The sequence below is a fragment of the Lottia gigantea genome (genome assembly GCF_000327385.1).
Source record: "Lottia gigantea unplaced genomic scaffold LOTGIsca_6, whole genome shotgun sequence".
NCBI lineage: Eukaryota > Metazoa > Mollusca > Gastropoda > Lottiidae > Lottia > Lottia gigantea.
Genome location: NW_008710049.1, coordinates 150,961 through 164,354, shown reverse-complemented (window position 1 = coordinate 164,354; position 13,394 = coordinate 150,961). Strand labels below are relative to the sequence as shown.

Sequence of the window (13,394 nt, the reverse complement as noted above, 5' to 3'; positions counted from 1 at the left end):
AGAATAAGAAATTGTTTTACTTTTGAAATTGTATTTACAGGGTAGAAAAACAAATCCCAGGACTTAAAATGTACTATAAAACTGTGTTGTATTAGTGTACAATATCAACGATAATTGTACACTGTTTTTATGTTGTGATTTTTGGAATAATTAAATTGGAGGGAGCTTTAACACTATACATTTGTTGACATTTATTCCTGTGTTTTTATTTATTCATTCACGCCTTCCCTCCATTCCTTACCTTCTTGTGATTGATCTATATATTCGTTGTAAATTGTTTTATTATATATAATACAATATGGACTTGTAAATGTTTGCTTACATGTAAAGCTTTTTGTAAATGGTATGAAAGTCAATTTTATTCTCAGTTCTATGTGGTTAATGAAGTACAATTATTCCAATTCAAACCAAAAAAGACTTTTTCTGTTTCTTTGTCAGGAACCAGGAGATATGACTAACATTATAAACTATGAATTGAGGGCTGTATTAACTGTATTTGTGAACTGATTTGTGAAGTATTTTGATAATATGGAATGATAATATGCAAGTAAAAAATAGAACTTTGAAAGAGAATTTTGTGATCAAAAAGATGAATTAAATGAAAAGGAAACATAATTTAGAATAAGCACAGTTACTTTAAACTCTGAGTGAAATTTCATGATCATGGGGTTTGTACAAATAAAAGTAAAAATCTTATTTTTATTTCAACAATGTAAGGAAAGGCTTGAAAAGTTGGTGAAGAGCTACACCATAAGATCATGCAATTTGACCCAGATTATTTTGGTCACGGACTGAAATCCAGATTATCCAGTGAATATTCAACTATGTATAAATACTAAGTATTTTATGGAGCCTATATTTATTGTAAACTGCACTCTCATTCATTCTTTATTTATTTATTTGTGAATATTCATTATCGATATTGTCAATAAAACTTTAGTTTCCAAAACAATCGTTTTGCAAGTAACTTGCTCAAGATTCTCTAACTGGATTTAATGAGTATTGTTTGCCAATACTCTTGACAATATAATTGCCCAGATCTGCCATATATACTATTCAATGGCATGCATCAAAAGGAGTCTCAATTGGGATAATTTGAAGAATCCTAATCGTTGATGTATAGATTATCAAGAATGTGTTCTCATACACATATCAGCACTAGTCAGGTAACTTAAGATAATGTCTCGGGATTTAAAACATATTGGTTTTAAAACTAGATCTGTCAACTGGTTATTGGCATTAATGTTAAAGTCACAAGTATTAATTGTTTATCTACATATTTATTAATTACAAACAAAAAACAACAGACAAACAAAACCCACACAAAATAAAAATAAGTATCAAAACTAAAAATGGATACGTTAAAAATAAATAGTTTAATAATATGGAAGTCCTAGGAAATTTTTGACGTGGTGTTTCATAATGAAGAATCAGTAAATGTGGCACAACAGGTATCTGAAATAGACGTTTACATAAATACGGAAAAAGATCTTTTTCTCTTTTGCATAAGTGTCCACAAAATCTATTAACAACGGTGGTAAAACAGGCAAAAATGACACACTATTTACTTAACGCCGGCATCATTCAGATAAATACTAAACTAAGATTACTAAATAAAGTATCTATTAATATGCCTAATAATTTAGTACCTAATAGTATTATAATTTATTTACATAATTAATATGCCTGTTTATGCAAATTCATACGAATCTAATCATTAATCATTCTCTGTTTTCCCATGTTTAAACCAGCCTGACTGGCTCCCTCATTTGAACCCATTTGTAAAGAATGGATATATTTTCCCGCTTCTAATTGTTCCTGTGTAAATTCACGTTTGTGTGCTTCAGCCATTTTAGGTCCTAAAATTGGTCCATTCCATTCTGGTTTAGTTTGGGCCTAAAAAATAGATAAATCAAATTGTCGTCGAATAATAATCACACTAACTTCACGACTAACTAAAATCTACGATGGACGGTTTCCATTTCTTACAAAATGTCATCCTGCGTTAAAGTTTCCAGATGTGAGCTCCCTTAACAATTATATGAATCCTACTTTGCCTCTCCACTGAATGATGCAACGAAATACAGTGCTAATAACAACATAAGATTTAAATAAATGTAAATCAGAAGAATAATGTCCCACCATAAAACAAAATACAAAAAACTTACAATTCTACCCAATGCATGGATGCATAAGGTAACTTGTGGTATATTTTTTCTTTCCCATAAATCAACAGTTTGAAATAATTCGTTTGGCGGCACACCATATTGTCTGGCTGCAGCACTGAATCTTTCAATGTTCTGCATCAGAGCGAATCCTCCCCCCTTTTTATCAATTTTCTTAATACAACCAGGCATCATCTTATTCATAAAACTAAAAAACAAAATAGTTAATTAAAATTCGACCAAAGATTACAGCATACAGAGAAAATAGTGTATGGAGAAAATGAACTAGAAAAATACAGCTTCAGCTACTCTAAGAGCAACAGGTGTTCATACATCAAAGAACTAATTTGACCAGTTTGTTGTGGTGCTCATGCAGTACCGGAGGGTTTAAAATGGGTGTCGAATAATCATAAATATTTTGAGGATTTTGGACACACACGGAATAGAAAACTCAAATTTCGACGGTGATCTGTGAACACTATTAATGGTCGGTTTAGCTAAAGAAATCATTTTTCTGTGACTAATGTATGATTGGTCAAAAAATGGCACATCTGTCCTTTTAAATCAAAATAAACTACTCAATACTCAGTAAAAAACCGCCATAAAGTTTATCAAAAAAATGTTTTGACTACCAGTCCGACACCATCCCCATCTAACTGTCCAACAACATCACTACCAATCGAACATCCTCTACTATTAAGTTCAACAATTCCCCTCTTACAATTCCTTAAACATCATCTTATAATACAACATCTTATCGTACAACATCTCTTACCACGAGTCCACTACTACCGGTCTAACCATTTCTCCTCATAAAAAAAATGACTCACAACCAGTCCTACAACAGCCCCTACCACTAATCCGACAATATATCCATCTACCAGTACAATAATATAGCCAACTACCAGTCCATCAATCCTTTACTAGTCCAACAACATCGCCTACTATCAGCCTCCCTTTCTGCTAGCCCAGCAACATCATCAACTACCAGGCCTACATCATCATGGACTAGTATTAGGAAAGATTGTTGGACTGGTAGAAAGGGTTGTAGTGCCCAAGGGGGAACTGTGCTATGACTTTAGCGATTGATTTAACATAGTATGGGGTGTCTGATCGTTCTGAAAATTTCTGTGAGTAATCAAGACACATTACTAAGTCACATTGTCACGTTTCGTGTCGATATCGCGATCGAAAATGATCGGGGTGCGATGCAGCAATATGAGCATAGTGGCATGACTTAAGAGATTGATTTAACATTGGATCGGTCTGAAAATTGTTGTGAGTAATCAGAATGCATTACTCTGTTATCGCATTGTAAATCTTCAAATAAATACGTTAGCGTCACACGGCAAAGAGAGCATAACGAAAATGATTGCGGTTACAGCCGTTACGCCGCTGTGAAATAATGACAATTTGGTCGAAATGACTCGAGACTGAATGATTTGGCAAAGCAAGTACGACTAAACAAAAGAGTTACGCCCCCTGCCATTTCACCATAATCGGGAAAAATTTCAGTCAGTACATCACTTTGAAAATTAATTTAAGATGGAAGGAAACGTTGGAACTGTCTGAAATTTGCTGTGAATATTCAGGACATATATAAGTACCCCCCTGCCAAGTTTCAAATCGATAGCTCAACGGGAAGGAAAAGGGGTCGAAACTGCAACAGTGCCAAAAAGGCAAGTGGAGATGTTGTTAAAATGGTAGTAGGATGTTGTTGGACTAGTGTTAGGGACGGTTGTTGGACTGCGTAGAAATGGTTGTAGTAAGACAGGTAGTGGAGATGTTGTTGGACTGGTAGTGGGATATTGTTGGACTAGTATTAGTGAAGATTGTTGGACTGGTAGAAAGGGTTGTAGTAAGACTGGTAGTAGGATGTTGTTGAACTGGTAGTAGGATGTTGTTGGACTAGTATTAGGGAAGGTTGTTGAACTGCGTAGCAGAAATTGTTGGACTTGCCAGGTGATGTTGATGAACTGGTAGTAGGTGATGTTGTAGGACTGTAGTAGTCCTGGGTGTTATTGGATGGATGTTGTAGGAATAGTAATTGAGCTAGTTGGACTGGTAGTAGGAGATGCTGGTAAACTGGTAGTAGGATATTCTGTTGTAGGACGGGTAGTAGGAAATGTTGGACTCATAGTAAGAGATACTGTTGGACTGTAGTAAGGGATTGTGTAGGATTGGTAGTAGATGTTGTTCGAATGGTGGTAGGGGGTGTTGTAAGACATGATGTTGGACACCTATTATGACAAACTTTACCAACACCCAGCCCACAGGGAAAGAAACCATCATAAATGAATTCCGTGACCCTGAAATCATATTTTTTGATACCAAAATTATGTCTATTGATGCTCTAGAAGCAATAGTATTCGGAATATCGAGGATGGAGCCCATTTTGAATTTGGTAGATAAAAAAAATTCCCCAAAGTGTTTGGAAGGGCCATCTGAAGCAGAAAAAACAATAAAACATTGTATGTACTCCAAAACATACTTTCATTAATATCTCCATCACCTACCAACCAGAGGGGCAAGCAAATATCATGTAAATTCTTTACTTACTTGCATAAAATAATGCCATCTTTTAAAACATCTTCAAATGGCTTGCTTCTGTCAATTTTCTCTCCCATTACTTCTTCCATCCAGTCCAAAGCCTGTTTCTCCAACTCAGGATCCCTCTGTAAAAAAACCGATATTTTTAATTTAATATCATAACTAAATGGCAGAATTCTATTCTTCGTTTCCTTCAAAGGGCTTTTTATCATTTGCAATAGCCTATGCAAAAAATTACCGTGCAAGTGAGATCCGGACATCTTCTACCAAGCTTAAGAGTTCTTTAGCATATGTTGTGCTTTTGGGGTCCTTTTATGCGAACCCAAGGGTCTCTCCTGTCAATCTCATTCGGTTGTTTAATTAGTGCACGACTTGAGATGAATTTAACATAGGTGTCAAACATTATGCAAATATTTCAAACCATAAGTTTTCTAACTAAACTGTATGGTGCATATTACGGACAGATTTCATATTTTAATAACTATTTAATGACGTAAAAAGGTAGTTCAGTGATAGCCTCCTCTTTTTCTCAATTTTGAAGTAATAAAAAACATTAAACGATATTTTCATATGACTATTTCAAATGTTTACCACAATACATCAGTTGCATAATTGCAATTCTCAAAGCTGTTTAGGCCTACTGATGTAAATATTACAACCACTTGTTTAAATTACATCTGGTTACATACTCAACACGGCTGGTAAAAATGTGACGTATTGCTTCATTACCTTGGTAACATGTAGTAAACAGTATTAGAAGGTTATTGGTTTGGAGAGTATCCAAGGAATTCAACTGATCTGGAATAACTGTAAAGGTCAGTTTTACTCTCTAACCAAAGTCAATTGTAATTCTAAACCTCATCTGAATCATTTGATAGTTTCAATAAGAACACAGTAGTTTCCTTTAAAAATATTCTATAGAGGTTTAGTAGGCCTATACACACGTCTGCATATCCTGCAAGTTTGCAAAAACCTAATAAAAAGTTTCATTAACGTGTGATATTTCGGTTACTCAGAGAAATTCCCAGATGACCAACGTAAGATGGTTGATAATAATCCACACAAGCAAGACAGTTCTGTCAATCAAAAAGCTCTTCAAAAGAATGGCAAAAATGGGAGTGAACGAAACGAAACCACTCCAATGAGAAGTAGGATCTGGTATTTCGAAAAAAGTAAGCATGGTCTGCAACAACCGCCACTACTATCATAGTAAAATCATTAGATACAACCAGATCAATTCATGCCTGACAAAACAATTCAGCGAAAATGCACAAAGCAGATTTATTGCATTTATCAAGGAGTTCTCCAATAACGACCATAAAATTTCCTACATGATATTTGAAGTTAGTATGATGAAGTTTACCAGAATAACATATCTGACAAGGTATTCACAGCTCTAAACTAAAGCGTTCGCATTCTCAAGTGATTATCAGTTTCTTATCTTGTGGTTCAACTGTTAAATAGTTGATACATCTGTCCTATTTATAATATGTTAGTCTGCAGACATTTTACAGTTAAAAGGGTGAAAATGTTAACAATAATAGGCAAAGTTATAACAGCTGTTCTTTGTATCAATAACGCCTAGATATTCACCTTTTAAATGTTCCAATATCTTGAAGCGTTTTTTACCTGTTACTAGGCCTATGTGCTATAAAGGTGGGATTAATGATATTTCCTTTCATTGACAAGAAATATTTCAAGTGAAAGCAAGAAAACCACAACTCTTTTAATCCCAATAAATAAAAAAAAAATCATTGAGGGAGCCAAATTCATGGATGGAAACCTAGGTATCGATTAACCAAGATAGCATAACTTGACTTAATTACTATGAACTCTAGTTTGCAATGAGCTAATCAAATGAAAAAAAGGCATTTGCAGACAGTTGCGTTTAAAGCTAGAATACCTTCTATATCAATGCGACGCAGTGGTTGGTCATTAAAACTTGTTGACTGTTCCGATATTTCTCTACAGTACACATTTCAGTAGTTTCTACAGTAAAAATGATAACTGTGATGTTATGATAAACTATGATAACAATGTATATTTTATGACTGAATAATTGTTTTAGTAATTACTGTAAATTGTGCACAACGTGTAGAATAATAATACTGAAAACGATATGAAGAAGAAATATCTTGTAAATGTGTACGACACGTCAAGGTTTTGGTTTACATATTTGATAAGGCATTATAAACCAATTTCTGAGTATATAAGTTCACTGTTCTTAATGTATGTTGTTGGATATCATAACGACAATGTTTAGTGAGTTCAGACGGAAGTTGGTACTGGCAAAATCTGAAAAGACCTGATTTAGTCGAGCTGAGGATTGCAAAGTCCCAGTAGTCAAAAGATGCATTCATTAAGGTTGTACACGGCCGACCTAACCTTACAATTGATCGCAGTTGTTATATTCAATTAATTTGTCGGCTGCTAATGAATCCTGTGGTGTACAAAAAGACTTTCTACAAGCACCTACAGGGTACTACTAAAGTTGCAGAACTTAATGTATTTGTGATCAGGTCCAGATAATCTGGATAGACAGTTCAAGTGAAAATGGTAAGCCATGTGTATCCAGGTAATAAAATACCGATAAAAGGTTTAGACTTGTAACGTTAGAAATGTCAAAATAGAAATCATTAACCGATCCAAACCATTGATCATTTTACTCAGACAGCTTCAAGAGTGTACAGGTCTTTCCCCGACTCACAAAATAAATACGTTATATAGACGTTACTGATTTTGTGCAATTAAGGAATGATGTACAAAACAGAAATTGTACATAAATATAAATAAATTTATAGGTAGATATATAGATAAAATGGTCCCAATTTTATCGTTATTCGGTATTAAACTTCGAAGTTTGGTTATAAACTTGCTGTTATTGTTGCAGCAGAATATTTTCTTAAAGAATTGTTGTCGTTTCGAAATATATCAGACCTCAACAACACAATGAACTATTTGTGTTCAAGAATTGAAAAGTCGCCAAAATAAACAAAAACCAAGGATGAAAATGTTTAAGATTGCACAATATTTTGATGAATACAAGAGATAAACTAACTGACTAGGACGAGATAAAGCTATCGAGTTTGTTTAATTTCTACACAAAACTAAAATAGATAACACCAAGTGAAAGATAAACAGAAAATAAATAAAATTACTTTATGTTGTTTTTAACATTTGAAACATGTATTTTATATATTTGACATAATTATGTTTACTCTCATCGAAACATAATTTTGTGATCTGAGGAGGGAATGTATCGTGTTTCTGGATGTGTAGGCCTGTAGTTATTACTGCACGATATGAAGAAAACATTTTACAGGCCAAACATTTACTAATATATTTGTGCAAAAAATTAGATGAGACCGCACAACTATTATTTCCAGACGTTACTATCAGGCATACATTTCGCGTATCACACAAAAAATCCAGCTATCTTGGGTCATTCATAATGTTACACAACGAGATAGTCGAGATTCTGAAGAAAGGGGAAAATACAACCCGAATCAGTCAAGATAGCTCCTGATTATGATATGGCATCAAGATATCAGCTGCTAATGATTCGTAGAACGCTTACACCGTAACCTGAACAACTTTAACAGTACATTGCAAGAATTCATTAACAGTAGATAAAAACAGGAAAATCACAAATTCCATAAAATAAATGTTAAAGGTTAAGATAAATGGATAAAAAGATAAAATACACATGTTATTTTGTTTACCAACATCACAGGTTGAACTATCTGATGAGGCGATAACTGTTTTATATATTTTTTCATATAGATAGCATCAGAGATTGGTAGAACCAGTTTAAAGACCGAGGTATTGGATTTGATTTAAAATGAGCAATATTGACCTTGAAGGTTTTATATGTAGTAATAAGATGATTGATACCAAGCCTAGTCTTAATGAAGAGAGTATTGGCTGAACCGGATATATTTTCTGAACACTATTTTAGTCAATTTAATATTTATATAAATATAAGAATATATATATATAATTTGTATAAAAAAAAAAATTATGAAAAACGTTCAATTTCGATCTGAAGAAATAGTTCTGTACTTACTCGTATATATACATTGGAAGGAGTGTAGGGTGTTTCACATCTGTCTTGATTAGGAAAATAATTCAAAAAATTCTTTTTAACGCTCTAATGTTAATAAATAAGGTGTGGAATGATAGTTGGAACCTGATTCCTGTTGAGAAACGTAACACCTTAACAGATGTGTACTATCAATCTATCGAGGTGAAACTACTGTATAATACTGCCATATATCTTAAATCTTAATTCATTTATGAGTAAAACAAGTTTTGCGTAAAATTTTCTGGAAGAGTTGCACCCAGCAGAATATATGTATATTGTATTCAATATAGATATATCTACCAGGACTGCTCCTGAATGGCGTTATTTGTGTTTGGTTTAATTTTGAACCACATACATGATCACATGGTCAGTGTCAATGTGTTTAACTGATGACTTAACCACAACAAATATGTCATGAATTAGTTTGCATCACAAATCTATCTGATTTAAACCTTTCAAGATTCATAATTAACTAAAATATCTATGTAATATGAGATTTGGATTTCCCTCATCCAAATGGTGATCTTTTAAGCCTCAGTTAGTATAATGATCTTTGCAGTTTGAGATTTAAGAAACTAATGTCATCAAGCGCTTTTTGAACAGAACAAAGAGCTTTTGGCATTTACCAGTGGAATAAAAAAACTATAGAATTAAAACAATATGGTGATTTACTGTCAAATAATCATCAGTATCACACCATAAATCAGTCACTTAACGTCATCCAACAGTTTATTGAAGGCAAATTTATGGAAACCAAACTCACCACATAATAATAATTTAAAATTTTTAGCAATAGGATGCTTTCAAATCAGGCTTTAATTTGAATCAAGTACTACTTTGAGACATTATACGTGGGGTATGATTTATAACATCAGACCAACAGCCAGCAAGACCATAATATTGCCAGACAAAATACACACTCAGACCTTCGTTAAATCTGGAATTTTCTCAATCTATAATAGTTTACATTACAGAATGATTTAACAAGCACCATTAACACTAATGCCGGTTGTTGTAATTGTTATTGAAACGCAATGAGCAATATGTTTTGGTGCCAAGAGTAAAAGGCCTTCAGCCTGTCAGTTCCAATTATTACTCTCAGCTTCAGATAGATCATAATAGATATTTTGGCAGTACTAAGCCATTTGAATTATTAATTTTATACATTGGCTTATTTCCTTGTGGTCCATCAACACATAATCATAAAACTTGCCAATAAGAATTTAAAATTGTTTTAATCACGAAGGTCCCAATAGAAAAGTTCTATAATTAAATAAAACTTAGACAATTACTTCATTCCAAGTACGCCTACTCAAGATTAATCCCAGACTCATCACTTCACAAATCATTCCAACTAACCAACCACGGAATTACCAACCTATGAGCTGACCAGGTAACTCGATTGATTAATTACTAAGGTCTTTACACTATCATCAACACTGTTAGGCTATATAATATTGTTGCCCGAAATCAGTGATATATTGAAATCTTTTTCACTTTAAGTTAAAAGGACATGCCCAAAGCTTTGCAACATTTAAGTAAGAAATATATGCAACTTGTTTATTCGATTACTGACATAATGAAGGAATTTTATTTATTCGTCTGGTTAACTTTACTGTAGATAGATTCCTTAGAAGTTTTGATACAGACGTTGCTAGTTGATAAGACTGAGAATCAGGCTTCGTCTAGAACTTTCTAAATTTAAAATTACTCAAATTTGGTAGTTCAGTCTAATATTCGACTTTCAAAATTCAGAAGTTGTAAAGGACTGTTTACATAGTCGATATCAAATGGATTTAGACAAAACACAATAAATTATCAGAAAAACAATATATTATTTACTTAAAATCCAAAACGAACTTTACTAAGTTTGATGCTATGATCATTTCAAATGCCTTGATATCAGTACTATAAAACTATTTCAAAATGCAAATGTATTTTATACATAAATAAGACTTAAAAAGTCACCAGATTTGCAAATGTTAAACAATATATAGTTACCTTGGGTGGCATGATGATAGTCCAGTTGTTGTCTCCTCAATACCAAGTTAAACTGATTCCACGATCTTTCTACTGTGATACCTCCGTTTGTTGATCAAAACAACCATTTGGTCAAAATATACACACCCTGGTTAAATTTCATGAATGGAGGTAGTGAAAGGTTGGGCTCGTCTCGAATTCACGAGATAGTTTGGCACCTCTACAAACATAAAACACTGGTCTTAGTGTTGCAGATCTTTAGAAGACTAGAATTTCAAAATTAAATGACTTTAATGTAACATTAATGCGTTAACAATTATTGGAACCAATCTAATCTCCCTAGAAATGGAAAGTGAACTATTCCAATATATGTCTATTAACGTATTATCCCATGGTTTTTAAAGATTGTGAAGGCGTAGGTAAGGCAGAAAATAAACCAAGAAAAACACGATTTGGCCAAGAAAGTTGAAATCTGATCGTTTTTACCGCGATATTATTAGTTCAATAGAAGATAGCGATCTTATCTGTAGTAGATAGGTATTTGGAACTCAGTAGGCCTACACTTATATTTTAGATATTCAGCATAATTTACCAATTAATTGCAAGTTTAATAGTAAATAATCGAAAACTAAAAAAACAAAACAATCACCATTGTCATTTGTCTAAAAGAGTAGTACCATCGATGATATTTGAACATTAATATATTCTAGTATTTCAATATATTATACTGTATCAAAAAGTGCATTTAAGGCAAAAAGTAAATCTAATCATCCTGGAAGGTGATACACCTTCGGATCAAGACACGTGTTTTGGATATAGGTGAGATTGTGAACGCCCTAGATTGATGAATCATATAGAAATGATAGTAAACAGACCAGGTAGAAGCCAGTATTTATCGTATATTTATTTATATTTACCATCAAAACCAAATGTTATTATCTGTATAGTAAACTAATGGAACGTAAATAATTACTTACTTATCTCCAACCTTGTCGCTAACATCCAAGGTGATTAGCGGACTTCTTCAACCCTTCAATATGATTCCTCGTCCTGTAGAAAACTTCATGAATACAGCAAGTAAAATGTGTATTTGAAAAAGAAATCGACATTATGTTGATTATTTTTATAGTGTTACCTAAATCATGATTCCTGTTTTCATTATTTTTTTGCAAGAATTATGACAATTTTTCAATGCAGTCCTGTAACTTACAAACCCTTCCATGAGTATACAGCTAATCATAGGTACAAGCTGTTTAGCTTATACTTTACTAGTATTCTCAATCACTATATAGGCCTACAACTTTTGAAGCTTTAGAAGAAACACCTATACCTGTACCTGTAGTACAAGAACATTTAATATTGATAAATACCTTTTTTCAAATAATGAATGGATCTAGGTATATTTAAAAATATTAGTCATAAAGTGTTTAAAGGTGTTCATGTAGATGAACCTATATATTTTAGGTTGTCTTAACAAAATTAATAATTATGGCAATATTTTTATGACGCTATCAGGTCATTATAGGTGAAAAATTGTAGAAATTGACATGAAATGAACATGAAGTTACCTTTTGCATAACTAAACACTTTGATTTCACAATTCGAACAGAAGTTATGCATATCTGTATCGATGACATTTCGAACGGTGGTTTTACTATTTTAACACTTTAATAATTAAGTCATGTAGAAGGCAAAAATGGCACCGCAAGATTAACGAAGACGCTCCATACTTCCTATGATACGCAGATAAATATTATTATAGACTAGCCGGCTTTGAAATTGACCATTTTATTTCTGGATTATAACAAAAAAATTTTAATCTGTTTAATCTTATTTCATATATTCAAGGGAGACTAATCTATATACTAGTGCATGGACCGACTCCGCCAATTCATTTTCCATATCTTTCTATGTTAAATAACAAAGTTCAACCTTATATAACTTTTTCAAGAAAATATGTTGCATGAAAGACTGGCCAATACTTAGTTTCAGAACAAAGATTCAATAGTATATCGTGACCATGAACATTTTGAGCTATTCAAATAGAAAGTAGTCCACTACATTCTACCAATATCCGTTTGTCTGAGATTGCTCACAAAACAACTATTAAATTCTGAGGATTTCTTCTGATTTGGAATAACTTGGTTTGTTCTTGTAAATTTGAATGTAGATTGACAAATGGATTAAAAGGAACTAAATGTATTTAGTTGGATTATATGCTGAAGATGTTTCTATGAACGGTACTTTTCCTCCGATTTGGATAAAATATGGAAGTGGATAGGCTTCTGGATAGGGTCTATCAATTGAATTAGAGGTTGATGTGTTATGATGAACATTATGAGCGTAAAAAGCGTAAAAAAGAGCCAGTTAAAAACTGATGGTTTAGAAGTAGACGATAGGGTATCGATTTTGTTTGCCTCCTTTGAATATAAGAAATAGTTTATTACTCATCAGCTAACGTAAGTGGGATTATTTTACCTAGTTTTCAAACTTTTAGTTTTATCACGGAGCTTTTTTATTTTAGGGTAGAAAAGAACCGGGAGGTAAAAAAGCATAAATGATAAAGATGGTTTGTTTTTACCTTATTGCAATCACTGCATAGTACTGCATTGCAT

The 13,394-nt window shown here is 32.8% G+C and overlaps 1 protein-coding gene across 1 annotated transcript; it reads right to left on the bottom strand.

The window, feature by feature from the left end:
• Positions 1 to 105: 105 nt before the first annotated feature.
• On the bottom strand, positions 106 to 4,927 carry LOTGIDRAFT_210431 (hypothetical protein; the record flags this gene model as incomplete). Its single annotated transcript, XM_009063733.1, has 3 exons — positions 106 to 1,896; positions 2,169 to 2,373; positions 4,725 to 4,927. 3 exons carry the CDS (start codon positions 4,925 to 4,927, stop codon positions 1,711 to 1,713), a joined length of 594 nt encoding a protein of 197 aa, XP_009061981.1. The 3' UTR covers positions 106 to 1,710.
• Positions 4,928 to 13,394: the final 8,467 nt, after the last annotated feature.